Source organism: Zonotrichia albicollis, chromosome 2 (genome assembly GCF_047830755.1).
Source record: "Zonotrichia albicollis isolate bZonAlb1 chromosome 2, bZonAlb1.hap1, whole genome shotgun sequence".
Lineage (NCBI taxonomy): Eukaryota > Metazoa > Chordata > Aves > Passeriformes > Passerellidae > Zonotrichia > Zonotrichia albicollis.
This window is the reverse complement of record NC_133820.1, coordinates 57459306-57485656: the sequence shown is the minus strand read 5'-3', so window position 1 is coordinate 57485656 and position 26351 is coordinate 57459306. Positions and strand designations below refer to the sequence as shown.

General features: G+C 43.3%; 2 protein-coding genes across 3 annotated transcripts; one reads left to right on the top strand and one right to left on the bottom strand.

The window, feature by feature from the left end:
• Positions 1–11939, top strand: EEF1AKMT1 (EEF1A lysine methyltransferase 1). Of its 2 annotated transcripts, XM_074535231.1 has the most exons (6): positions 202–304; positions 1808–1919; positions 2779–2928; positions 3818–3900; positions 4571–4851; positions 5991–11939. In XM_074535231.1, the coding sequence occupies exons 3-6, from the start codon at positions 2782–2784 to the stop codon at positions 6116–6118; spliced, it is 639 nt and encodes a 212-aa protein (XP_074391332.1). In that variant the 5' UTR covers positions 202–304; positions 1808–1919; positions 2779–2781; the 3' UTR covers positions 6119–11939. The 2 variants fall into 2 exon arrangements, with proteins under 2 accessions (XP_005482588.2, XP_074391332.1); XM_005482531.4 differs by lacking the exon at positions 1808–1919 and having other exon boundaries at positions 1–304.
• IL17D (interleukin 17D) lies at positions 6896–20852 on the bottom strand. The gene is made up of 3 exons (XM_074535232.1): positions 20704–20852; positions 20297–20607; positions 6896–12619 (listed from the first exon to the last, which is right to left on the bottom strand). The coding sequence occupies exons 1-3, from the start codon at positions 20716–20718 to the stop codon at positions 12304–12306; spliced, it is 642 nt and encodes a 213-aa protein (XP_074391333.1). The 5' UTR covers positions 20719–20852; the 3' UTR covers positions 6896–12303.
• Positions 20853–26351: the final 5499 nt, after the last annotated feature.

Genomic DNA, 26351 nt, shown 5'->3' with positions numbered 1-26351 from the left:
GCGGCTCCTGAACACTTGCCGTCTGACTCGAGGGATGCTTGTGCTCTCCGGGTCTGCCAGGCCGGTGCCGGAGGCTGTCTGGGCCCCCAGCTCTGTCCCGCGCCTCTCCCGTCCCACATCCCGGCACAGACGCCATTCCCCGGCGCGCTCGGGGCCGGGGCCGGGGCCGGGGCCGGGGCCGGGGCCGGGAGCTCCGCCAGGCCCGCCGCGGCCAGCAGGGGGCGCGCGGTCCCCGGCCGGCGCGGCGCGCGCGGGGGGCGGGGCCTGGGGCGAGCTGCGCGCGCGCGGAGGGAGCCGGCGGGCGGTGAGTGGCGCGAGGGCCGCGCGCGGGTCGGGAGTGCGGGCGGGAGCCCCTGCGCGTGCCCGCCCGGGACCGCCGTGAGGGCGGCGGCGCGGAGCCCCCTCATCCACCCTCACCCACCCACCACGGCCCCCTCATCCACGCTCACCCACCCACCCACCACCGCCCCCTCACCGCCTGACCCCGCTGCACCCTGCGGGCGATGGCGGCCGGGGCGCGGAGGGGCTGGCTGGGATCACCCCTTGCCCCCCACGGGGATTCTGTGTGGCCGCAGAGTGGCCTCGAAGCGATCCACGGGGGAGGAGACAGCTGGAAAGGGCCTTCTCCGGGAACGGTCCGTGTCCCCTCAGCCACGTGTAGGAGGGACCGGTGATCCCGAGCCTGTCCTCCGTAGGACACATCGTAATTTCCTTTTGCTTGAAGTAGTCATCAGGCCTCCTGACTTTGCTTCGTTAATCCATTGTATTTTCTGCGTATTTGGTAATCCTCTGAGAGCTGCTCTTCTATGAAGTTTCTGTGTGACTGGCACATTGTGAAATTCCGGCTTTTGAGGTATCAGGGTACACGTCCAGACATTTAGTAGCTTTCCAGTGTATCAGATCAGGACTTCTCTACCTCCAGGCAGGTGGTTGCAGCCCCTGCCAGGTGATTTTCATTAGGTTGCACACCACTGGCCAGCATTTCTTGGTGTGTGCTGCAAACACCGTGCATGATGAACTGCTTGTCTCAAAGACTGACTTGGGCAGCTTGGAAAAAACACAGACAACTAGATTTAACTCCATTTCATGCTCTCTGTCTTTTGATCAAGGTTACTCTTAGAATAAGATCTTTTCACATGTGCTTTTTATATTCTTGGTAAGAGATCTAAAGGACTAACACTGTACTCTTCTTCCTCCTTCCCAGTGATGAACAGCATGGCTTTCCAGATGTATTTCTATTCCATAGCCTTTTAGCAGTCTTTCCTAATGTTTTCTTATCACCTGTTCTCCATGTGGTCATAACTACAGGTGAAATGAATGTACTGAGGACCAAAGACTGTTAATTTTTCCATACTGTTTCTTTTGAGTATTTTTTTCTCTGTTTCAGAATTTGGCTATGTAAAAACAGACTTTTCATACATGACCATCAGAAACTACTGTTAAATACATACAACATTGTTGTGTGGACAAGGCCTTGGAGTCTCCTGTGCTGCTCTTATCTCTCTTAATTTAATTTTTGTTTTCTTTGGAGAGCTTTCACTCTGTAGTGACGACATTTGCCTGAACAGTGCATCAGCTAGTAAGAGAGAGATTGAGCTTCATCCCACCTGCTGCACTGCAGGCCACAGGGTGTAATTAATTCATCTCTCATTTTTCCTGTTTTGTGGGTAGATCTGGCCCTTTGGGGACCAGTAGCATTCACATTTGCCGTTTTACCCTATGAACACAAATTTCCCATTTTACCCTGCCTGTTCCTGTTCCACTCTATCTGAGGGAGCTTACCTCCTTTTCTGGTGTTTTCCTTCAGGTGACCTTTGACTTCACCGTGAGTTTATTTTCCAAACCTTACGCAGTGTTCTTGAGCTGTTCTTGGACATCTGATTTCCCCCTGTGTGGCTTCCAGAGAGCATCTCTGTGAGGTCAGAGCGTGGTCTGCATGTGGAGGGACCCAGGGCCTGGGGCAAGCTGGGATTGGTCAGCTGGAGCCTCAGGGACCTTGGGAATTAGGAGTGTGAAGCAGGGAAAGTGGTTTGTTGAGATCAGATCTTTCTCCGTTTTCCCCAGTTCTTTTCACGTGCCGAGTCCTTGCCGGCACCTCCGTTCCACGCGGTGGCGCCGTTCCCGGGCAGAGGCGGCTGTGCTGCCTGGGGCAGAGGGCTCGGGGATACTGCCTGGCAGAACCCGCTCCGGGAGCTTTCTGAAATGGCTGTACTTGTCCATTGGTACATACCGGGTCTTCTTGGCGCTTCTTGGCTGCCTTTTTTTTTCCCTTGTAGGTTTTTTTTTTTTCCATTTAGAGGAATCTTTTTATGGCATGGAGGTTAAAACCAGGTGATGCTGAGCTGGAATGCTAGTTTACTTCATTTGGAGTAAAAATGGTGTGGCTTTTGAACATGGGAAGGAATGACCAATAGCTATCATTATTTCTAGGAAGGAAGGGAATAATTTCTATAGGATTTTCCAGATCCACAGGAACCCAAAAGCTGTAATGTAAACTTCCCCGTAAGAACATAAGCCAAATCCATGTTGTATAGAAAGGAAACAGTGTTGCTGCTCTTCCTGAATTCTCTGTGGAGACTTGTTATTTCCAATTGGCCTCTCACTGATTTAAGACCGCTTAAGTAGAAGGAATAAGTTTTCTTTTGTTAGGAGGTTTTCCTAGTTAGCTGCATTCTTGTTGGAAGTTGTTTAACCTCACAAGATTATGCTGTTTGTAAAAACATTCACAATTGAAATGGGTTAATTCAATTAATTTCTTTTTTCTTGTTGACATCTAAGAAAATGGACGATGATGATGACATTCCCCAGCTTTCATCCCATACATTGGCTGCCCTCCAGGAGTTCTATTTGGAACAGCAGCAGAGAGAGGGCATGAAGACCTCCCAAGGGTTTAATCAATATTCCATTGGCTCAATAGAAGAAGACTGGGTAAGAAACTATAAATTTCAGTGAGTGAAGCACAGAGACAGAGAGAGGAATAGCCCTGACCGAGTTTCTTTTGTGGCTGGATAATGAAATGAAATTAAAGAGGGGAACACTCAAGATGTTGCTATTCATGGATGGCAACACTGTAGGGAGGTTTGCTTAATATTAAATCTGGATGTAGTTGTTTGCTCCACATGTGCATGGGGGGTACAAACTGAAAATACAGGGAGAGGGAATAAAGCTGCTAACAGAAACATCTGTCCCTTCTGGAAATTTTAACTCCAGCCTGGCACGTGATAGTAGTAAAGACTCTTCCCTGAGTCTGAGACAAACGTAGTGTAACAAGACCAAGGGATCTTTCCTTTCACTTTTTTTTAATGTGTGTGTGTTTTATTTCTTTATTTTTATGGATGGCTGTTTTGCTGCTTCTTTTTATTTGTGACAGACTGATTTCTGATTTGTCTCTGGGTTTGGCTTTTTTGGTCTTCCTTTTTCTGATCGTTCTGATTTAGTTTTCTTATCCTTTTCTTTCTTCCCATACTGTCACTTTTCAAGGGCCTTTTTCCTCGTCTGCTGAAGGAACTCAATTTCAGAGCACGTAAATAATGTGCATCTGCACATTGGCTTTGAAATACCTGGTCAGTGGTTTGGATTTCTTGGTTTTCCTGATACTGCAGTTCATGTTTTGGAAACAGAGTGTGTAAGGTACCTGCTGCATATCAAAATTACAGAAGTAGGAAGGCTGTCAGGAAAACAGCCACCTTTCCAGCTTTACAGGTTGTGAACTGAGAAGTTGCTGTGGATTTCTTGAGTTATGGCTCACCACAAATAACTCTGCATAGCACAGCCAGAAGATTTGATGTTGTTTGTAATTGTGCATTATCTTTCTCAGCAACTGAGCCAGTTTTGGTACAGTGATGAAACTGCATCATGCCTGGCTAAGGAAGCAGTTCTGGCAGCTGGAAAAGGTGGCAGGTAGGTTTAATGATTGTGTTGTAGATTTAACATGTCTCCTCTGCAAATATTTTGTTTCTGCTATGTTGACAAGAGCATGCAGTTTAGTTCATTACTCATTGTACTTCAGTTTTGTACAACTGAGATACTGCAGAACTGCTTTGATGTTATTTAGTTAATCGTTTATACTGATCTTCCTCTTTGTCATTTCATTGACAGGCTGACATTTCATTTCGTTGTAGGCTGTGCCTTGTGAAAGTTTACTATGAATCTTTGTAATTTTTTGAGAAATACAAAGTGCTTCAGAGCACACTATTGACTTATAATTCGTTTTTATATTATGTTTCTGTAGAACAGATGGAAAAAACTTGGTTTTCTTCCTACTTCTATAAACAGTAATTTTTCATTTTTGAGTGTATTTCCTTGCTTTTCTGAGACAAGACTTTCTCTGTAGTTTAGCTTAAGATCTTTATGTAGCATGTGGTTGAACAGGTAATGACTTTCATACTTAAAATTTTGTTACTATGATAATTAATTGTTAGAATGGAGGAACAATATTTTATGTTTTAGGGACTAATGTTTAAAATGTTTTCCCAAAGCCTCTCTGAAGACTGCTGAGAAGACTGTAGAGTTTTGTTGCTGTTGTTTGCCTTTTAAAATTACAATTTTAAGTTATTGTGTGTTTTTTCAGGATAGCATGTGTTAGTGCACCGAGTGTGTACCAGAGACTGAAAGAACAGGATGGTGAGGATTTTTCTGTGTGTATACTGGAGTATGACAGAAGGTTTTCTGTGTATGGAGAAGAGTTTATCTTCTATGATTACAACCACCCTTTGGACTTACCTGAAAATCTCCTGCCACACAGTTTTGACATTGTAATAGCAGATCCACCCTATCTGTCCGAGGAATGTCTTCAAAAGACTGCAGAGACCATCAAATACCTGACAAAAGGAAAGATTCTGCTTTGCACAGGTATAACTAATAAAAATATTAGGTCCCCTTAAGTAGCTTTTTTCTCTCTTTCTAATGACAAACTTACGTGAGACAAATGCTAACTCAATAATGCTGAATTATCATCAATTTAAGGAGGAATATGTGTTCTAAGCCTTTTATTTGAGTACTTGAGTTCAACCTTTATTTTAAACAGAAGTGGGTTTCAATAGTTCAAGTCAGTACTTTTTTCCTATGGCATTATGAATTTTACTAAATTTTTGAAGAATTATAAGATTATCCAGGAAAATTCCAGAAATATAATTTTTCTTGTAGAAGGGCCACTCTCTATAATTGCAGTGATTGAAGTGTGGGAATGGCAAACATAGGTGCAACTTATTGTTTATGTCTTAGGCACTGAAATACAGCAGGAGGAATTAAAAAGCAGTGATAAAGGCAGAAACCAGATAACCAGATATCTGTACTTGTGGGTCCTTCTTTAGGAAGGTGCACTTGTTATTGAGAAGTGATGTGTGTCTGCCCAAGTCATGGCTTTTCTTCAACTGTTTTGTTATTACTGTATTGTTATCTGAAGACATCCAGGAAACCTTTCCAAAAAGTGAAGGTCAAAACCCCTCTGTATGTACAATTTGAGGGAAGGCAACCAAGCAGGCAAAATAAAGGAAATTAAAATAATGTGGCCATGGAAAGCCTGCTCCTTGACGTTTTTCCCTAGAATGGATAGGTGGTCCTTCAGTTTACTGCTCAAAGCAGTTATTTCTCAGTGTGTAGCTGCAAATATCACTTCATGGTCTATGTAAGTGAAAGAGTAGATGTAATCTGCATTTCCCATGGCTCCCTACCATTTAACTTCCTTGAAATGTAGCAAGAAGACTGAGTTCAAGTTTGGTTTCTGTAAAAATGGCACTGTTACCTTCTACTTATTTTTATTAAATTTCTTGGACATTCATTTCTTTGGGATGTCTTCCATTCTTCTAGATTTACTTTAAGTTTCCCAACAGATTCTGTTGTTAAGGAAGGCTGAGAGTGTAGTTGCTTTAAGCCTGCCTTCCTTAAAAAACACCAGGCTCTCTAAGTATGCATTTGGGAGGAGCTATTCAAAAAGTTCAAACATTCTGTTACTGTTTTTTCTTATTGAATACCAATTATTTTTGCTGCAGGTGCAGTCATGGAGGAACAGGCAGCAAAGCATCTTGGTGTGAAGATGTGCAAGTTTATTCCAAAACACTCACGAAATTTAGCCAATGAATTTCGATGCTATGTGAACTATGCTTCTGGACTGGACTAATGCTCCTAAGATCATCTACAAATCTACAGCTTTGTCAGTCAAGCTTCTTTCTGTTTGCTGTCAGTTATGCACATTTCTGAGGGCTGGCATAGTCAGCTCTGAGTACTGTTCTGTGGCATAGCTGGAATCAGCACAGTGTGATGGCCTCTCTCTTTTAAATGAGTAAGTGTTTGCAGTTACTGCGTTTTGTATCAGGTAAATGCAGACCAAGCAATGCAGGTGCTGGATAATGGGAACTTCTTTGTTAGACTTTAATTCTGACTGGTAGCTTTTACTGTATGAGGACACGTCAGTGACCTCTTTGAAGTGAATTTAGCTTATAACAACACATAGGTGTTTGCCTTGCAGGCATCAGAATCGTCATTGCCAAAGAATGTGATACTTCTGTAGTAGTGTGACCTACACATGTCCTTTAAATCTTGAATCACAATGGCTCTGATTAAATATAATGCCTGCTTTTTAATAATTTCAGTATCAAGCTAAAGAGGATGTACAGGTATGTCAAGTTACAAGAATGGGTACGATTTTTTTTCCCAGTTACCTGATTTTATCTTTTTCTCCTGTTCCACAGACAGCAGCAGAGCAGTAGAATAGAAGCATCCTAAAAATCATTGAATCTTACAAGGCCACTGAGGAATAATATATTGATAAACTCCCACTGTTTCAAATGGAAAAATGTTAGATTTTATATTCAAGATTTGGTCTATATTTCAGCCAAAATAGGTAATACATTGGAAAGGCTTTGCTTTGCATAAGTAGAGATTTTTGATAACTGGGAATTTTGAAGCCACTTTTGACTAGCCTTTTGACTACACTACTGAAGTATTTTTTGGATGGAGATTAGTTCATAAATTTCAAGGCACTCAACACTTCTATAATCTCTAAAAACACTCTACAAAACACAAGCACTTGTCTTTGTATGTCATACTGTGTAAAAGTTAACAGAAATGCTGCATCTACAAGACAAATCATATAAAATCAAGTACTGAATTTATTTGTGGTGGGAATAAGCCTAATTAAGCTTGTGAGATGAGACTTTTTATAAGGCACTGATAATACTCATGTTTCTGCTGTTTGGATGCAGATTTTCCCATCTGGTGGAGTAAACAGCTGAGCAAGAATAATATAGATGGATTCTAATCCTCTCTCAGTGCTCAGAGAATGGTGTTGTCTGAGCTGAACACAAAAGTGGTTCATAAACAGCCACCCAATCCACTCTAGCTCTCCTCCCCGTTTTCCAAGAGATCTGTTTGCTTGCTAAGGCTTTTCCCTCCTCACATTTATACCTGCTGCTCCTTCCCTGCGTGCAGTGTTCCTGGGCTCCATGGTAACAGTTTTTTCCCTCTTGCACATGCCTTGGTTTCTGTCAGGCTGGTCACAGGTGTTGTTAAAACAGGGGAAGTGCAGGAGGGAAATGCTCGCAGGGAGAACAGGCGCCGGCCTCTCCTTTCTGCTGTGTGAGCCAGGGCCCACACAGTCTTGCCTTTCAAAGCAGATGCTGAGCCAGAACTCCCCTGAAAATGGCTGTTCACAGGTGAAATACACCTGGCTTTAGTTGTTTTCTGGGAGGCTACATCATCACTTTCATGTGGCCAGTTTGAAAATAAAGCAAACCAGAATGGGAACTGCGTAGCTCTTGGCACTAACCTGTACTTGAAACTGGTTCATTACCTCAGTGTCTTGCACACCAAGCAGATGGAGATAATGAAGTAACTCATGAAACTTTGTTATTAACTGCATAGAGGCTTCAAGTGGGACAGGTATGATTGCCAGAAGGAATGATACTGTTCCCCTGCCACCCACCTAAATTAGAATGTGCTGTTCAAATTGAAGCCTCACCTATTTTGCTGTTTTATTTGCTTCGTTTTGGTAAGTGTGTATTATTGGGCTCTCCATAGCAGAATTAAAGGTCAACTTCACTAACTTCATCAGAGATATTTCTTAAAAAGATAAAAGTGCACCGTTCAGTTTTACCAAGAAGTTCACTTCCAAGAAAATCACTGCTGCTTCTCACATGTAGGTCAGACTGCTTGAAAAGGGGCACTGTGAAGATGCACAGTTACGGAACTGTGGGTGCATGGAAATCTGTGCAGATGCACTCAACAGAGCAGCCCGTTGTCCAGCAGCCTCCCTCTTAAAAGCCTGGGGACTGCAGGCAGCTGCCCAGGCAGAGCTTGACTAGTGGCATTTACAGCCTTCATTCAGTGATGAGAGGTAAACTATTTTTGTCTTATTTGATTCCAAGGAAGTAGCTGTTTCTGAGAAGGGTACAAGTCACAAAAATCCATAGTGAATTTGTGTTTTGTGCCAGTGTGGTAACTTTAAGAAATAGTACATGACATCAAAACCCTCTTTTCTTCTGTAACAGGATTGTGAATAAAAATGTCAGTGTCAAGTAGTGACTGACTACTGGGGGTGTCTCATGGACGGATTTCCTGTTGGAACAGACTGTGGTGAAGTGTCAGCACCGTGCTCCTTTTCCAGTGGCATTTATGACTGCACAGTCTTATGTGCTACAGCCTCTTTAACTACCCTACCCAGGCAGTTATGGCTGTTCCCTCATGCCAGCAGGATTAATGGGTGTTTATACTTTCTGAGCACATCACAGCCTTTTTCTCTTTTGCTCCTGCTGCTTTCACGTTCATGTTCCCCCACACAATTCCATGTTTATGTGTAGCTGTAGATCTTCACCCATTCAGACAGACACCTTCAGGTGATGACTGGCAAGTAAACCCAAACTAGCATCTCAGGCTTTCCTCAGCCTTCCTGAATGATAGGAATTTTCCAAATTACCTTAAGCGATACTACAGACAAGAAAATAATCTCATTACCAAGGATATTGTTCTGTGTTTTGTGGCTCCTAATGTATTCCAGGGACAACCTTGTTGAAGGAAAAGATTTTCCTGGCACAACAAAAATTTCTCAAATCAGCTGCAGCTGCCAGATAGTTCTAGCTTTGAATTGTTTGCATTTATTGGGCCTGGAGTTGGTTCAGTGAGGCATTTCATGTCTTCCTTCTGTCAACAGTTTGTGAAGCCTTGAAGCAACTCCAATGAACACTCCCTCCCCCGTGCAAATTAAAGGCAAGGCTGTGGCAGCTGTACCAGAGGGCTGGAAGCTGGAAAATGTCTCACCACATTTGAAATGAAACTGATATAAATCCATGATGTGATGACCTTGTTAAAAAAAACCAATTCCAAACAAATGCAAACTACATTTAACACTCAACCTTTCCCACATGAGTAATGTGAAGAGAAAGGATATGTGGAAGGATATTTTGAAGGCCAGCAAGTGTTTGTGTAGCTAATAGCTCTTGATGTTAAGTATTAACAAACAGTTGCTCACTAACAAAATATCAAACAGTTGCTCTTGCTGAAACATAAACAGCTTTTTAAGAAACACCTAACTGGAAAGCTGAATCAGGAAGCAAATTGGCTCAGCTAAAAAGTCTGTCACAGAGGAAAAGGAGGATTAAGAAGGGAAAATGTGCTTCTGAACAGAATAGCGTAAAGATGCCTGAGCCATGGAAGCTTACTGCTCTTGCTGCAGTGTGATGAGGAGGTCACCAACACAAGCCCTCCATTGATGCATGGAGGTTTTGCAGTTCTCAAGTACCTTCAATCATCCACTTTCTGAAGCTCTCTATAAGCTAAAGCATCTACTTTTCTGGAGTGGAGAAATTGATTATGTTCCATTTACCTGATTTTAGCTTACACCTCTCAGGAATTCCCCGAACATGCTCTAGTTACTTGAAAACCTCAAAATGACTCCACAATTTATGTCTGGAGGACAAGAGAGTTGCAATAAAAAAAAGAGATTTTTTTTTCTCCACATAATGCAAATAGATATCCATGTTCTCTAATAACTAATTTGTTGCAGACAAATTTGTATAACAAAAGTGCAGACAATGAGTTCTGCTGGAGGGCAGTGTTTGGCCAGACTTAACATTTAGTAGATATCCAGAGGGGCTACCAGCTAAGTGCTGCATGGTTGGACATTTTGCTGTTGTTTGGGGTCATTTTATTGCCTCTTAGGGTGAAGACTTTGCTTTCTATGCTGTGGAGTCTGAAGGTTCAACTTCACGCTGCCTGAAGTGTACATATGGAGAAAACCTCACAATCTAATGGTGAAGCTGGAAGGGATCAGGCTACTGAGACATCACCTAGAGTAGTGTTTCTACAGTTTTGTGGGTCAGCCTCCCTTTTGAGCCCCTCTGATTACCACTTCCCTCTGCTCAGAGGGTGAGAAGTTCCTCCACATTAGAAGGAAGGAAAAGAGGTTGTAACTGCTGCAAGTATTTTCATTCTCTGGGGAAAAGGTAACTGCCTATAATTGCTGGCAGCAGCCAGGCAATTAGCTGTTCTCTGAGTAGTATAAACATTTTATGAGCATCTCTGAACTCAGAATCCCTTTGACAATCCCCTTGAGATAGAAGCATCACAATTGGAGGGAACACAGATCTAAAGACGAGGAAAATTGAGGAAAAGCATCTGCACAAAAACCACAGCTACAACCTTCAATCTGGCATTGTGATGGGAATCTTTATTTGTTTCTGGAGTTCTTAAAGTTATTTTAGGCTTTGTAAGAGGTTTCACAGATTGCGCTATAAAAATATTGTTATATCTCTAGACTGAGTCAGAGAGAGCACAATCAATAATGATGGAGTTGTCCTATGACTTTCATTCTGTCTTCAACTTGTTAATTGTGATTAGCTCATAGTCTTTCCATTCTTCATCCAACAACACTCCAAAGAAGAGTGTGTTTATGTAATGTAGGGGCTTTTTCTGCTGTGAATTAAGGCAAATTTCAAGATTCATGATGTAACAGACACATTGCTGCATATGATGTTCATTCTGTAAAGATATTGCAGTCATGATCCTTCATCTGTTAAAGAGATTCTCTGCTGTGCATTCAGAGGTTTATCTGTTTTGGTGAGTGTGGCCCTCTGAGGAATTACATTTGTACGAGGCATGCCTGGTCATTCCTGATTCTCATTCATTAGGCTGAGTCAACTTCAGTCTCTTGTTCTGGAAATGCAAGTTTTTGTGTACGCAGGGTTTCTGGTGAGAGCCTGCCACCAAGTTCCATCAGCAGTAGGCTGCACAGATGGAAGGCTGCCTGGTCAGCTTTTGCAGGTGGTGATCATCTGTTACATGTAGCATAAGGAGAAATGACTAACAGTAATTGTAAAAATCAGTTGGATTTAACAGCTTTGGATTGGCTGGGACTCAACTCGATGACCTCTTGTAGGATCTGGAAGTTAAGACCTAGCCTGCTTACTCACCTGCAACACACCTGAGGTAAAGCTGATCCAAGGTACTTACTTTTTAATCGGGAATCTCCTCTCCTAAAATGAGAAAGGTTTGGGCCTTTCAGCTGCATGGAACACAGTTTTATCACAAGGAAGTTAAGCAGTCAGTGATGGATGAAGTCAAATACAGAATTCTTGGGACACAAACTGTGTTTTTCCTAATTGGTATTTTCTTTGTAATTAGACATAGTCCACATAAAGAAAGTCTGCTGCATTTTTACAGTATTCTAGCATGTTTTTTTTCAAAACCTTTGTACCCTTAGCAATTTGGCAAGTTTAAAAATAGCAAGCACATAGAATATTGCTTCATGAATGACTCCAACTCAGCAAAGGTTTCCTTGCTGTAGTGTATAAATTAGCCAAAGAGGTAACAGCTCAGAGGCAAAGCATGGAGCTTATGCAGTATAAAGGGAGGCTCTCCCAGCTGGAGAAATTATCCTTTTAACTGCTGATTTGTCACATGTAGGGTAGCTGTGTGATTTTTATACAAGCGTACTTAAAAGAATATAATGGATTCCTCAAAAATATCTACAACCAGTAGCCTGCTATAGTAATAGCCACCATGTCTTACAGTTACATCATCTTCTAACATTTGCTGTGAATAAGCAAAGACAAAATTCTGTTCTTCTCTAAGGGAAAAAAAAAAGCTACTTTGGAGTTTGCAATAATGAACTAAACAAGTTTACATGAGCTAAAGAAATAGAATTAATTGCCGTCTCTAATGATCTGAGTGACTGGACTTTCCATCTTATGTCTGAAACAACTAAGCAGAAAAGGAGGGTGAGTGAGTGTGTTCGCTGCTGCGGTGCAGTTTCCTGAGGTGGTGAGGTGATGATGTGAGGCCAGTACTGAAACATGACTTTGAATCCATTCTTCATTCCGATGAGGGCTTGTTCTGGCCCACCAGCAACTTCACTTCTTGCTTATCGATGCTGGAATTGAGGCTTTCTGCCTCCTTTTCCTGCTCGGGGACGCAGGTGCAGCCCACGGGGATGGTGATGTAATCCTCGGTGTAGACGTAGCGGCCGCCGGCGCAGGCGGGCGTGCGGCGCAGGATGACGGTGGGCATGAACACCGGCGTGCTGCGGAACTGCAGGCTCTCCTCGCCAAAGAGCCCCATCAGGCAGCCTTTGCACAGGCAGTAGGCTTCGGGAATGTACTTGGGGTACCTCGTGGGATCATAGGAGATCCTAGGGGGAAGCAGATAAAGGTTCATTAGTACCTCTAAAACCAGGTGTATTCATCTGGAATTATATAGTCTTACACATTATTATATATATTATTATAATTACTATAGCATTATAATGATTATATCATGGGGTTTTTGTCTTCACCAGGAAAAACAGCTGTAGCTGTTGCTGTCTAGCTTCTAGTGTGTAAGGTGTAAAGAAAAAAATCATGAACAGGTTACAGAACTGATTAGGTCCTACAGTGCACATGGAGTGCCTAACTCTCTGAATTGTAAGATTCAAGGGTTTAATCAGAATGAGTTTTGCAGTTTGGACCAAATAGGTAAACAGAGCATTAAAAAGGACACTTGGGCATTTCTAAACTTTTTATCTGCCTTGAGTTCTTCAAAAACTGGTGCAAATCGTCGTTAACGTTATTATTGTTAAAGCCACGACATGATGTTTTAAAATTTAGTAATTGAAATAGAATTGAATTGTACTATTATTTCTGCAATAGATTTTTCTCCCTAGTATATTTAGGGTCATAAATGTGCATTCCCCTTGTAAACAGAACTCTATTGCTTTTCTAATTCATGCCTACTGTATCTTCCTCTAACCACAGAAGAGCAACATTTTCATGCCCACACCGAGATAAACTGCAACTTCCTGGGATGAGGCATCCACAGCTTCTCTGGGCAGTGTCTCACTACCCTCACTTCTTAATTCTTCCCAGTATCTGATCTAAACCTACTGTCTTCCAATTTAACGCCATTATTCCTTGTCCTATCACTCCATGTCCTTGTGAAGAGTCCTTCTCCAGCTCTCTTGTAGGGCTCTTTTAAATACTGAAGTCTCAGCCTGTCTTTGTAGGAGAGGTTCTCCATCCCTTGGAGTGTTTTCATGGCCTCTCTGGACTCATTCTAACAGGTCCACGTCCTTCTTGTGTGTCATCCCAGAGCTGGAGTCCTCCAAGTGGTATCTCTTAATAGATTTTAAAGTGATCTTAAATCTTAATAGATTTAAAGCAATTTCTAAATTATGTTTCCCAGGGTTGGCAGCACTTCCTCAGGTATCAAAGTGTTCGCCTTTTATCTCTTCAGGCTGTCTCTGAGATGAGAAGAGGTTTCAGGTTTGGAAGAGGCAGAACCCTAGGTCTGCCTCAGGCTGTGACTGCAGTCATTGCTAGTCAACAAAATCTGTCCTTGTGAGAACAGGCAGCCTGGCTCTCCCTCTCACACCCACCCCTGGGTTGACACTGGTGTTTTTCTGGTCACAGGATTGATCAAGGAACTCATTCTGCTGAGGAGTAACTCCATCAGAAGCTGGGGTTTGGTCTGCCAGCTGTCTTGCCACACATATACACAGAACTCTGCATCAACAAGCCAGGGTGAACAGGCAACTTAGGCAGGGACAGAAGGGAGCTGCCCGTTTCAGGAGTATTGCCAGTTTATCTGTTAAAGGAAATCTGGAATCACAGCTTTTGCCAGACACAAACTTGACTATCCTATTGTCAAGGAAAATAGACATTTTTAAATTATTATATATAAATAAAATTTAAAGAATTTGTTTTCCTCACCAAAAAATCTGACCAGTTCCCTAATAGCCAGACACCTGTGATTTTGCAGATATTTTTTGCAGTGCTTCTCTGTCCCATTTATACTCACTTTCCCCAGGAAATACCTTCATGTTACAGGATCTCACACCAGTGTGAAATAAAATGTCTGGTAGCCAGCAGAAGGGAAGAAAGAAGAACACAGGCTTTTCTACTGTAATACATTCCCATTTCAAACTCAAGTGTGAGTAATTTCAGTGGTGGATTGTTAAACACACCATGTGTCAAGTTATTGGTATTTACTGTGTTATCTCTAGCACCTGGTTTATGATGTTTCTGGAAAGCATGAACATGTTTCTGCATGCAAACACAAGAGGTTTCACTGATAACAGGAGAATACTGTCACTGGAATCACAGTCTGCAACCACCTTTCTCCTCCAGACTTCCACGTGGAAAAAGTCAGGTATTAATGGGGTGGGGTTTTTGAAAGATGGTGTGGTTGTGGCATGGTTTTCCAAGGGAAAAAATCTCTTATATTACTAAGTTCAATGTTAATACATCATGTGAGGACTGGAACAAATCAGAGAGAATCCCAACTTAATGATGAATTCAAAATATAGATGTGGTTTTGCATCCAGACCAGAACTTCAAGGCTGAAGCCTGTAAGTAATGTCTCCTGAAATTAATAACTGAACTCAAATGTCACTAAAATTTGGAGCCCTATACAAGGTTCTGCATCTTCAGCTCAAACTTATTCAGAAAAGCCATATAAATAAAACCTCATTTGTGTCTTTCTAGGCAACCCAGACCTGCTTGGGTCGGAGCCACTGAGAAACACCAACCTCCTCAAGTCATGTTTTAAAATCTCCTGGAAGAGGGTAAATATTTTCTATTGGATTAATTAACCAGGTAAAACTGCATGCTCCAAGTTCCTGCTATGTCTTTCTTTACACCCAGGAGATGGATGGAGCTGGGAAGAGTGGTGGGGAACCAAGAGAAGTGCAGCTTTCCCCTGGTACTGAAGTGTCCCCTGCAGCCTTGTGTCACTTGCTGTGGCACTGCTGCAAAGCCAGCCCGGACACTTTGATGAGGATTGCCTGTGTCCTGTGAACTCAGGTCACCACTGAAGGCTGAGTCTGCCCCGCCAGCACTGCTGTTCCCAAGTGACAGGAGCAGGGAGCTGTGCCGGGCTGCTCTGTTCCATCTGCTGGAACAAGCAGCAGGTTTGTGCTGAGCTGGAGCTGCTAATGAAGTGTGACTCGGCTGCTTTTCCTTCTGACCCTACGAGCGCTTTGAGAGCTCCCAGTGAAAAACAAACTTCCTGCCATTTATGTACTAAGCCTGGAAACTCAAGAGAAAACTTGCTGTCAGAAGTAAAACTCTTTCAGAGACTTAATCTACCTTCTCCTGTACTGCTACTTTTATATGTAATATTGTTAATAATATTGTCACTTCGTAATTTCCAAGCTTCTGATTCCACAGGTCAGATGCTGTGCTGGGGCAGGGAGCCGACTCTTCAGAAAATCACTGCTAGCACTGGGCTAACAGCTGGATGTTATCAAAAGTCTAATAAGCAGATCATCATCCCCTTCCTTCACACTCTGAAATACTTAGAGGATTAAGAGCTAACAACTTTTTCCCCCCTTGCCAAGACATTTATTTCCCTATAGCAGGTGTTCTTTTGTTCATGTAATGCTTTATTTTATATACAGGCAGCAACATAGGTATTACTACTGTAGAAATAGCCCAATGCTAACTGATTTTCTGAAGAGTTGTACAAATGTGCTCAACTCAAAAAGAATGGCAGCTCTGCATCCCCTTCTATTCTTTCCCTTGGCTGCATCTTTGGGACAGGCACACCATGCCATGTGGTAATGTTAAATCCTGGAAAATGCCTTGGGTAAGCTTCTAGAAAATGACTGGAGTATTATTTGAAGGGAAGCCCTGCTGTATGACTTTGTTCAAACACACTGCAGACAAGCTTGGCGTTTACCAGTGAAAAATGACTTGCCTGTATTACTTGTATTAAGAATTTATGTAAATGAGTACTAAACCAAGGATGCTTATAAACTGAAACTGATTTTTGCAAAATAGAAAAAAACAAGCTGGGTAATGTTTTGGAGAGGGACTGGCTAACTTGGCTAACATCATCAGAGCAACACTGGCAATAAAAGTTAAATCTTTGTAAATTAACCATTAGTAGATGCAGGATTAGGCCCAAAGGCAGAAACAAAAGCCACAGAATTTGGAAATTCAGAAGCATGGATGACTTCTTGAATACACATAAAGAAATTTTGCTAAAATCACGTAGAAGTGTGTTTGCAAATTAGTTATGATTGTTATTGTAGCCTTAAGACATCAGAAAATAAAAATAGAGCTTATATATGCAGCTGGTTAATGAATATCATCTGTGCTCTGCAGCACCATGAATGGAATCACAAATTAGCACTACCTGTAAAAGTGCTGCTGACTTCAGCAGGATCAGATTTTTCAAGGTTTGCTCTGAGCTTTATGATCAGACCCCCACAAAAGTTTAGGCAGACATTTAAAATTAATCCTTTTCATAATGGCTCTTGTCCATGAGCAACTTTTCTGTGCATCTGTGGAGCTGTGCTTGCCCTGCTAATGATTCACCATGATTGTGGCTTCTGTAAATATTAACAAGGGCAGCATCCTGTGCTGTCAGCAGGGTCTGCAGGCCCACCCATTCCATTAATTGTTGTCGAGCAGCTCTGACCCACAGCAGTAGCCAGGTGGCCAATGCCAGGACCTCCTTGTACAAGCAGGCTCCCTGGATTTCATTGACTGGCCATGTAATACTGCTAAATGGACAAGCAACCCCTGGATAGATGTCACAAGCTGGCACACAGTCAGCCAGATGATTTCATGGAAGGATGATTTCAGGGCAGAACTCCTGCTGTAGCTCTATTTTTTAAAAAAGCTGGGTAATTTGTAGCCCAGCTTCCTGAACTGCTGAGCAAATCCAGCGTGCTCAACTGACTTCAGGGAACTCTGCTGTCTCTTTATAGCTCTGCAAAGAGTGATTCACGTGATTCAACTCTGTGCCCTGAGTTATATACTGATCTCCTGTGGCTACCAGGATGGAATTTCAGTATCAGACACATGAACAAGTATTTTCTCCATACCTTTTGTCTTAAATACTACCTGTTGGTATACCCTGCTAGCATCAGGATCAGGGACCAGATGGATCTGAGGTGCAATCCATGTACAACTCCTGCATCTCTGGTTTGCAGCAAAAGTGATGTAAGTCTTGATTTTTGTGTAACCAAATTAAAAGACCAAGTAATGGAAAAAAAAAGTAAGCACAGAACAAAGATAAGCAAAGAAGCCACACAAGGATTATCTGAGCTTTGACCCAGTCAAACCTAATTCTTTCACACTTAAACAGAATGACAGGCTTGGGATACAGATGATGCAGTAGAGTCAACATTATACACAGTTCTCTAAGTAATATATTTGATTCTTTCTCATAAATGCTGATATGAAAAAATTCCAGTTGACTTGGACTGAACAGTCATGTGAACAGAAGAATTACAAGCAGCAGCGTTAAACAGCTGGGAGCAGGTGCCTGGGGAGATATTCAGGGGAAGGTAAGTAGAGCCAGACTTAATATCTTTATTATTAATGACCTGGAATAGGCAGTATAAACAGTATGTTAATGAAATCTGCAGATGGTAACAATGGGAAATGCTGCAACGCCAGTGAAGACAGAGAAACAGCATGAGGTATCTCAGGCATTAAAATGCATGTCAAAAAGAAAAAAGAGCCTTTATGCACAGAGCAGGAATGAACTGCACTGTAAGTCTTTAGGTGCAGAAAAGAGCAGGATGTGTGTGAGACACTGGAATGGGACAGGCACCTTGATGCAAATTTCAAGTAGTCAAATTCAGCCTTTGAGCAGTTTCCTATCAGGGCATACAAGAGGGGTCTGCCTACAGTGGATTTATTGATGAGCATTCACCACTAGAACAACTTTGGTGATTCAGAAGGCAGTTCAGGAGAAAGCAATGAATCTGGGAAGAGGAGCAATTTATGAGGGAAAAGAATTAAATGCAAGTAAGCTTGTCGAGAAAGTCCTGTAAGGAAGAGAGCTGTGTGCAGCTCTCCAGATTAACACTCCAGCCATGGAGAAGAAATTGATGGGATTGTATAAATGAAATTGGTTAACCATTGACAAAGCCAAATGGGACATTACTTGCAGTCTTTAATGGAGAGCTGTGTGTCCCTCTCAAATATATGGAGTAACTCTAATAGGATTAAGGAGCTTACAGGGTGTCCAGCTGAAGACCACAGAACAAAACAAATATTCATATCTATCTTCAAAATCTATTAGATAGCAGGTGGTAATAGCTAATGCACTTTAGCAGTCTTATATTTTACACTTTAATTACACATCCTGAGGTATCTGTTGCTGTCTCATTGCATGCCAATGATACAGTAAAAATGCAGTCACAAAAATAAAGCTGTAAATGAGATCTGTTAACTAGACAGAGTGCTCAGCTTCTTTACCCTAGAGAAACATTTTTCCCTCTGAATAGGATTTTAGATTTTGCTTTTAATGGTGTAATACTTCTTCCCCGCTATATTTTAAAATTCCTAGCTTGGAGATGTCATCAAGTTACTTGTATGTGAATGGTTAGTGGTCTGTCTGAAAACACTTGGATGAAAAGTACAGTGGATTTACTTTTGTAAGCCAAGCCCCAAAAAGCAGCTGCTTCTCTGTTAAAAAGTAAGCCTATACAGAGCTCCAACTGAAAATAAATACCTGCCCAACGAGACATAAGGACAAAGGCACTGTTTTCAAACCAGAGGAAGAATTTTCTGATAGCACTAGTATTTTGCAAAACCACTGTAAAAAATACCTGAGCCCAACGGTAGGTGTTTTGCTCACTTTGTGCACTCTTACGTAGCTTAAAAATCCTCAGTTTTCTTAGAGAAAATGTATTGCTAAAAATACTTTGCTTATGAAAGGCTTACTGAGCAAATAAACCATCTTTCTCTCAGTAGGATTACTTCTTACACTAAAAGCGAGCAAAACCCATGCCATAAAATAAATATTTATTGGAGAGCCCAACAAGGAGATAACTGTTTGCTGGATACACAGGAATGGCATCACAGTGTATACCAGGGATAATGTATAAAAAGTAGCAAGAAAGTCAATTCCTTTTTAAGTTTGCACGTTTTAGCTTCCTGTTGTCTGCAGTCCTTTACAGAAAGCTGTAAACAGAACTCAGTCTTATTCAAACCACCAGAAGACTTCATAGTCTTCTGAGAATGTGATTACACACTGGGTTTAGTGTACTAGATCAGTGGTTTCCAAGTTTTTCCAGAGCTTCCAATAGAAGTGCAGGCCCTTGTTTTGTGTATTAACCAGCCTCACAACAAATTAACTTTACTTAGTTGTTTTTATGCCCCCTAAAAATAGTCTGCCAGTCCCTGTTTCCACCTCAGAGGAAGCAGGTTTGCAAAGCACAGGCTGAAAACACAGGTGTAGAATACTGCTGTACTCAAACCTTGCCTATGGTCCTACAGCAAAGGGGACATGGAGCCCTTGGGACTGTTTGGTAGGTGAGGATATGGCTCTGTTGGTGTGTAACCGGAACACAGACTGTATCCTGAAGTATTTTAGAAACAGCAGTGTCTGGAGTCACATTTTTGGGAAAGCATTTGAGCCCCTCTGTGGTTGCTGCATAGTCAAGAGGTGTTTCTTTGGTGGTGGTGGTCCTTTGCTGAGGGTGCACTGATTGATTGTCACATGTGACAATTTGCCCAAGTGACCTTTTGAGGGTGGTCAGTGCTCCCGGGTGGGTGTGGATGTGGATGTGATCTCCATCTCACGGCTTGCTCCACCTCATTCATTTCTCTTTTTGCCCATTAGACATAGCTTGTGCCCTCACACAAGCTGTTTTTACATAATTACCTTCTATCGCCTACTTCGACGTGTGTTTTAGCGCCTTTCCCGGCGGCTGCCCTGTGCCGCGGCCGCCCCTCTCCTCCCGAGCCGCCCCGGCAAAGCCGGCGGAGCCCTGCGCTCCCGGTCCCGCACGGGGACCCCGCCCTGGCTCCCTTCAGCCCCCGAGCCCCCGAGGCGGCCGCACCTCCCTTCCCCCGGCGCCCGGAGTCACCTGTATGCCCAGGGCGATGCGCTGCGCAGGTTCACGGGGAGCCGGACCCTCTTGTCGGCGGGCGGCCGTGCCCCGGCGGGGCAGCTGGCGTTGTGCTGGCGGCCGGGCGGCTCGGGCTGCAGGGTGTGGTGGAAGGCGCTGAGCATGCCCGCCGCCAGCCGCCCGTACAGCTGCTCCAGCAGCTCCTCGGGCCGCTCGCCGCAGCTCCGCGTCCGCGCCGGCCGCTGCTTGGGCGCCCTGGCGGCCTCCGGGCGGAGCGGGAGCAGCGCCGCGCAGAGCAGCGCCAGCAGCGCCGCCGGCGCCGCCCGCACCTGCAAGGACGCCGCCGTCAGCGGGGATGGGGACAGCGGGGACACCGCGCCCGCCCGCCCGCCACCGCCCGCAGCCCCCGGCCCGCAGCCCCTTACCCTGCCTCGCTGCATGGCGCCCGGGCTGCCTCTCCTCCAGGGAGCCGGGGAGAGCGGCAGGCTGCGGCGCCGCGCCGTGCCACTGGCTCTCCCGGCGGAGGAGCTGTTGGAAAAGTGCCCCGCGCCTCACTGCATCTCCCCTGGCCTCGCCTGCCAGGAACATGTTCCGCGGCGCTCACGGCGGCGGCGAGCGCTTGGCCCCGGGCGCGGGCCGGTCCCGCATCCCAGCGCGGCCCCGGGGACGCCCCGCGGACACGGGCGGGCACGGACGGATCCGTGCTGCCGTCGGGAGCCCCGCTCTCCCTCCCATCGCAGGAGCCGCGATGTCCCCAGTGCCTGTGGCACTCTCTGGGCCAGGGCTCGAGACTGAGGCAGAGCCAGGGGGATTTGGCCCTGTCGGAGCCAAAGTGTCAAGGTTGATGTGTAGAAATGCGGGGATTTGCAGCCGGGGAAGGGACTGCTCTAGCCCGGACTCTCCCAGGCACTTTAAGGCAGTTGGCACTGTCCCTCGTAGTGTATGGGATTTCTGACGTGCCCGATTCCAGGTAGCGCCTTCGGCACCTTTCTCCATCCCAGCTGTGGCGTTTCTCCAGCAGGCACAGACGTTTTGACGTCCAGCATGAAGGCTGGGGCTGATACTGCCGTTCCTCCTGCCGAGGCGGCCTGGGGCAGGGGCACTGCTGGCTGCAAGAGAAGCCCCTTCAGAAGAAGAGAAATTTGCATCGTACCCGCCTAAAGGAGGTTGAGGTGAGTCTCACCTCCAATGGCCTCTCCACATATTCTGTACTTTTAAAAACACATGTTGCAATATAATCATGGTCTCTGTGGGTCCCACAACACACAAAAATAAGGATATAAATAGTATTCTGGTTCATAAAAGATGTGGTCCACTGAAATGGTGTGCATTAAAAACAGACTTTCAGAAACAGAATTCATCACTTGAATCAAATATTTCGTGTCCTCTGATTAAGCCCAGCACATCTATTGAGGCATTAGGATAAGGATAGTTAAATATGAAAATACTGGTTAGTAATAAGGGAAAATGGGATCATAAATCATACAAAGACTGAGAAACCCCAACTTGGTACCACAAAAATACAAGACATCAACTTCACCAAACAGGCTGGATTTGAAACAGAATGGTCTGGCATTCATAAATGTAATGAAGTGACTTCATTACATTTTGTGATTTTGTGGTTTCTGAAAAGTCGTACAGTTAAATCTAACTATGATTTTTAGTGATTTTGGTGCCATATGCATCACAGATCAGTATCACTTATTAGCAGAATCTTGACCTTTAACAGTGTGGGATTTGAATCAGATTTCAGCTCTTTCAGCTCTGAGGAAGGACAGTTTTACACTGAATTCCAAACTCTCCTTTGCAGTCATATCCTCAGGTGAAAGACTGGGACAAGGTGTGTGTCCATTTATCCCAGTCCAGTCTAACCCCTGACCATGCACCTGGCCTTTTGTTACTTCACCACCTTTGAGTGGTGTGTGTGGCAACATGGCAAATATTTATCATCATAGATCTTTTTAAATTACTCTTCCTGAGATCAATCAGCATCTTCAGAAATTTCAGATTTCTGAGTGGCATGAGGATGTCACACTTGGCTTTGCAAAATGTGGGTTTTATTTACTTCCTTTATATGCATCAACATTTCTGGGAGAGACCTGCCTCAAAAAATCCCAGCAGATGAAAACAAAGCAATGGCACAGGCATTTAATTGCCATTGAATTTAAGGCTATGTGTCTTATCTAGGCAATATCCTAATTCTGTATGATAGTTGCATTGTATTGTCTTTTGAAAAATCACATTGATTCAAATAATAAGAACCACAGAATGTCAGTAAATGATATTCCATTACAGAGGAACTCAGAGTGCTATGCCAGTTCTTGTAGCATGGTCTACCCTAGAGACATTTCAGTCATAAAATATTCCCTGATACACTTTGGCAACTTAGGTTCTTCCACGACTTTAAGAAATTACTAACCAGTATCTTTGTCATTGGTATTAATTTACAATTTTCTTATAATTTGAGGAGGAATTAAAGTATCTATACAAATGAAATATTGAAAAAATATTTAGTAATATGAAATCCATCCCGATTTTGATATAATACAGGTTATTTCAATCAATGGATTCAAAACTATGTCTTTCACTTTTACATAATATTCTAAATGTTTTTTCTGGAGATTGTCATTCAATATTTATATTTGGGACTGGTATCTACCTCTCTCATGAGTTTATCACCACAGTGATCAGTGTCAGATAATAAGTTCAGTTCCACAAATTCCTGCTATGAGAAAGTGAGGATGTTCCAAAGAAAACTAAGCTCAGCAAGAATAAGACAGACATTTTTAGTGAGTTCATATAAATAAGAAGAAACATTTTCTGCACCTGATCCCACCAGAGAGCATTTCATGCCATGTTAAACGCTGAAACGTGTTTAATGAAGGACACACCAGGTTTGTCTTCAACCTTACATTGTTACCAACAGCTGGAGAAAAATGTGTCATAGCAGGAGAAAAAAATCCTTTTCTAACGTGTTATCACCAGACCATTATGATAATTTGGAAAATTGTTTCAGAACCATTGGAATGATGGTGAAAACCTGACAGTAAATGTAAGAATGTAGCTCTCCCCAGACACATTAACCCCCAAGGAGCAGTGTTGTCAGGATATTTTGTGGCTGGGGTTGTTGTCTTCCATGGCTGCTCTGGCCCACAACAGGCAGTTTCAGATACTGGGGTTCTCACATAAATAAATCACATTATTGTGACAAACATTATCAACGATACCACAGTATTATGCTTGCCACAAAAATGGCAGAATTGCCCTACACTGGCATATTCCAACTGCTCATTCCCATCCTGCTACAGCATCAATGAGATCCTATCTCTATCTGAAATAATGATGTGAAAAAGGTTTTAAAAATTATCATACAGACCTTCAAGTTGAACAACTCAAGTTGTTGGGTGGAACAAGCATTCAGCTGACATCCCCAGCGGATAAAAATTTCCAGAGAGAGAATTCAATTACTCCCTGAAGATGTCCTTCTGTCTCACATTCTGTTTGCAGATAACCTGTCACCCAAACTCTTCTGGTCCCATTCATCTTCCTCACAGTTGTAATACCACTTTGCAGTGTCCTTGGCATGGCATCTTCTGCAGCAGCATCTCAGCACATTTTACAGTTGTTAGGCAATTTAACTTTGCAAAAGTGAATTCTTGAGATGTGCAGAATCTTCCAAAGATTTCATTTTGCCAAGGGGGGAAACTGAGGAGCAAACAGGCTAAAAATAGCCTTTTTACCATAAAGTTGATCATCCATGTCCTTGACATCAAGAATAATCAAAACTTAGCAAATTAGATTAATTTCTTACAATCTCATACTGCTCTTGCAAAGGGAGCAAGAGAAACTGCCCTTTATCATAAAATTTTATCATAAAACTATTTATTGGCAATTTTGGATGCCCTATCCCTGGAAGTGTCCAAGCTCAGGCTGGATGGGGCTTGAAGCAACCTGGTCTAGTGGAAGGTGTCCCTGCCCACAGCAGGGAAGCTGGAACTGTTTGATCTTTAAGGTGTCTTCCAACCCAAGCCATTCTATGATTCTATGAACTGTACCTTTGTACAAATTTCAATTCCTATTTTACTCTGGAATAGCTTTGGTTTAGAAGTAATAAGTCATGTAATCTGACAAAGGATGTTCAGAGAAAAACATGATATATGTGATTAAGAATATTTTGATGCTGTAGAGCTAGGCTTGTTCAGAAATAAATAAAATAGTACTAAAATAGCCATTTCTATTTGGCTACTGCACAAAGAGATGTTTTTCATACATGTAAAGAGAAAGGTAACTTGGTATGTAAAGTTCCTACCCTAAGGAAGACTTCAAGTCTAAGAGGTCAACTGAGGATTGATTAATATTGTATAATAGATCTTTTCATGACAATAGAAGCTAAAATACCTCATGAGTCAGTCTCTCAAGGGGCTCAGCATTTTCCTAGGTTTAATGTTGCTGTTCTTCTAACGTAAACTAATAAATTAATATAATACCAGGAATCTTAAATGATTAATCGACTAATTCCACAATGATGAACACAAAATGGGGTTTAAATGCTGCTGGAAGCACGTCGCTACAGTGTGTGGCTTCTGGAGATGTGGTCTGTTTTGTGCAACCAAGCCTGAAGAAAAGTTTCTGCTTGAATTTCATGGATGAAAATAGAACTATTTAGCTCATTCAGGTTTCAACTCCTGTGGTTTCTAAGACCTATCTCAGGATCAAGGGCATCCTATGTGGTAGCAGCTCAATGCATCCAAGCTACATGCCAGCCAGGGACATCACATCAACACAGCACATAATCCCATATAACCCAGGTAGTTATTTGAAAAAAGCACTCCACATTTCCTTGGAGAGCTGAGCTACCTGAATCAGGTGTGCTCACCTGTGGGACAGCCTGAGGCATTCCAACATGGTGACCCAGCACTTTGGAAATGTGCACGCAGCTTCCTTCTCAACAGATCCCAGTTGTATTCATCTCCATCAGGGATCACCCTTTGGCCTTCAGTCCGGTCTTTGACTCTTGTGTTCCCTCATACAGAACATCTTACACCAAAGAAGAAGGATGATGCACTGAAGCTGCTTCCAAAGAATGGCTCCTGGCCCAGGCTTACCTTTGGATCATGCAAGGCAACTGTCTGGGAGATGAACTGTCATGGTCCAAAACTGTGCTACTGTGCACTGCTGTGCTACTGGTCTTGCAGAGCAGCTGGGTACACATCCTCTGCTCTGCTCTGGGCTTGCCCTGGCAATGCTCTAGTGGAGATGCAGCCACTGTGAACACGGCTTTGAAGTGGATGAACCTGGGCTACATCATTTTGACTGTCAGCAGGACTCACTATCCCAGTGTTGGAGCTGGATCACATGGCTTTCTGTCAGTTCAGAACAAGCTCAACTGTGCTTGCAAAATAACATGCAAATTCATCATAACCCAAAGCATTATATAATCAGATCCTCATGCTGTAGGAAACAGCATGTTCCAGAAGTCCCTGAGAGTCTGTACATAGGAAACAACATGTTCCAAAACTGCCTGTGAGTTTGTGCAGGGCTGGAACAAAAGTGCAATTGTTTGTAATCCACAGAATTTTACCCAATGTATAGTTATGCATCTGGGCAAACTGAGTCAAGAAACTGCTGCTGATCAAAATCTCTCTGATATTGGCAGGAGTGTTTCTACAGACTTAAGTTGTGAACTGTATCCCAAGGTATTGGTACTTCATGCCACTTTATCTTGGACATGCCTATGTGATTGCAATTTTTTATTAGATGCTGTATTGGGTTTGCATGGCCAAACTTTGCTAGTAGGGGGCTACAGGGGTGGCTTTTGTGAGAAGCTGCCAGAAGTTTCCCCAACGTCCAGTGGGGCCAATGGCAGCTGGCTCCAAAATGGACGTGCTGCTGATTAAGGCTGGACCTATCAGAAATGGTGGTAATGCCTCTCAGATAACATATTTAAGAAGAATTCTGTAAAGAGTTACTGCACAGAGGTAATTGTGGCCAGAGAAGACATGAGAGGAGCAGGGTGAGAACACGTGAGAGCAGCAGCCCTGCACACACCAAGGTCAGGGCAGAAGGAGGGGCA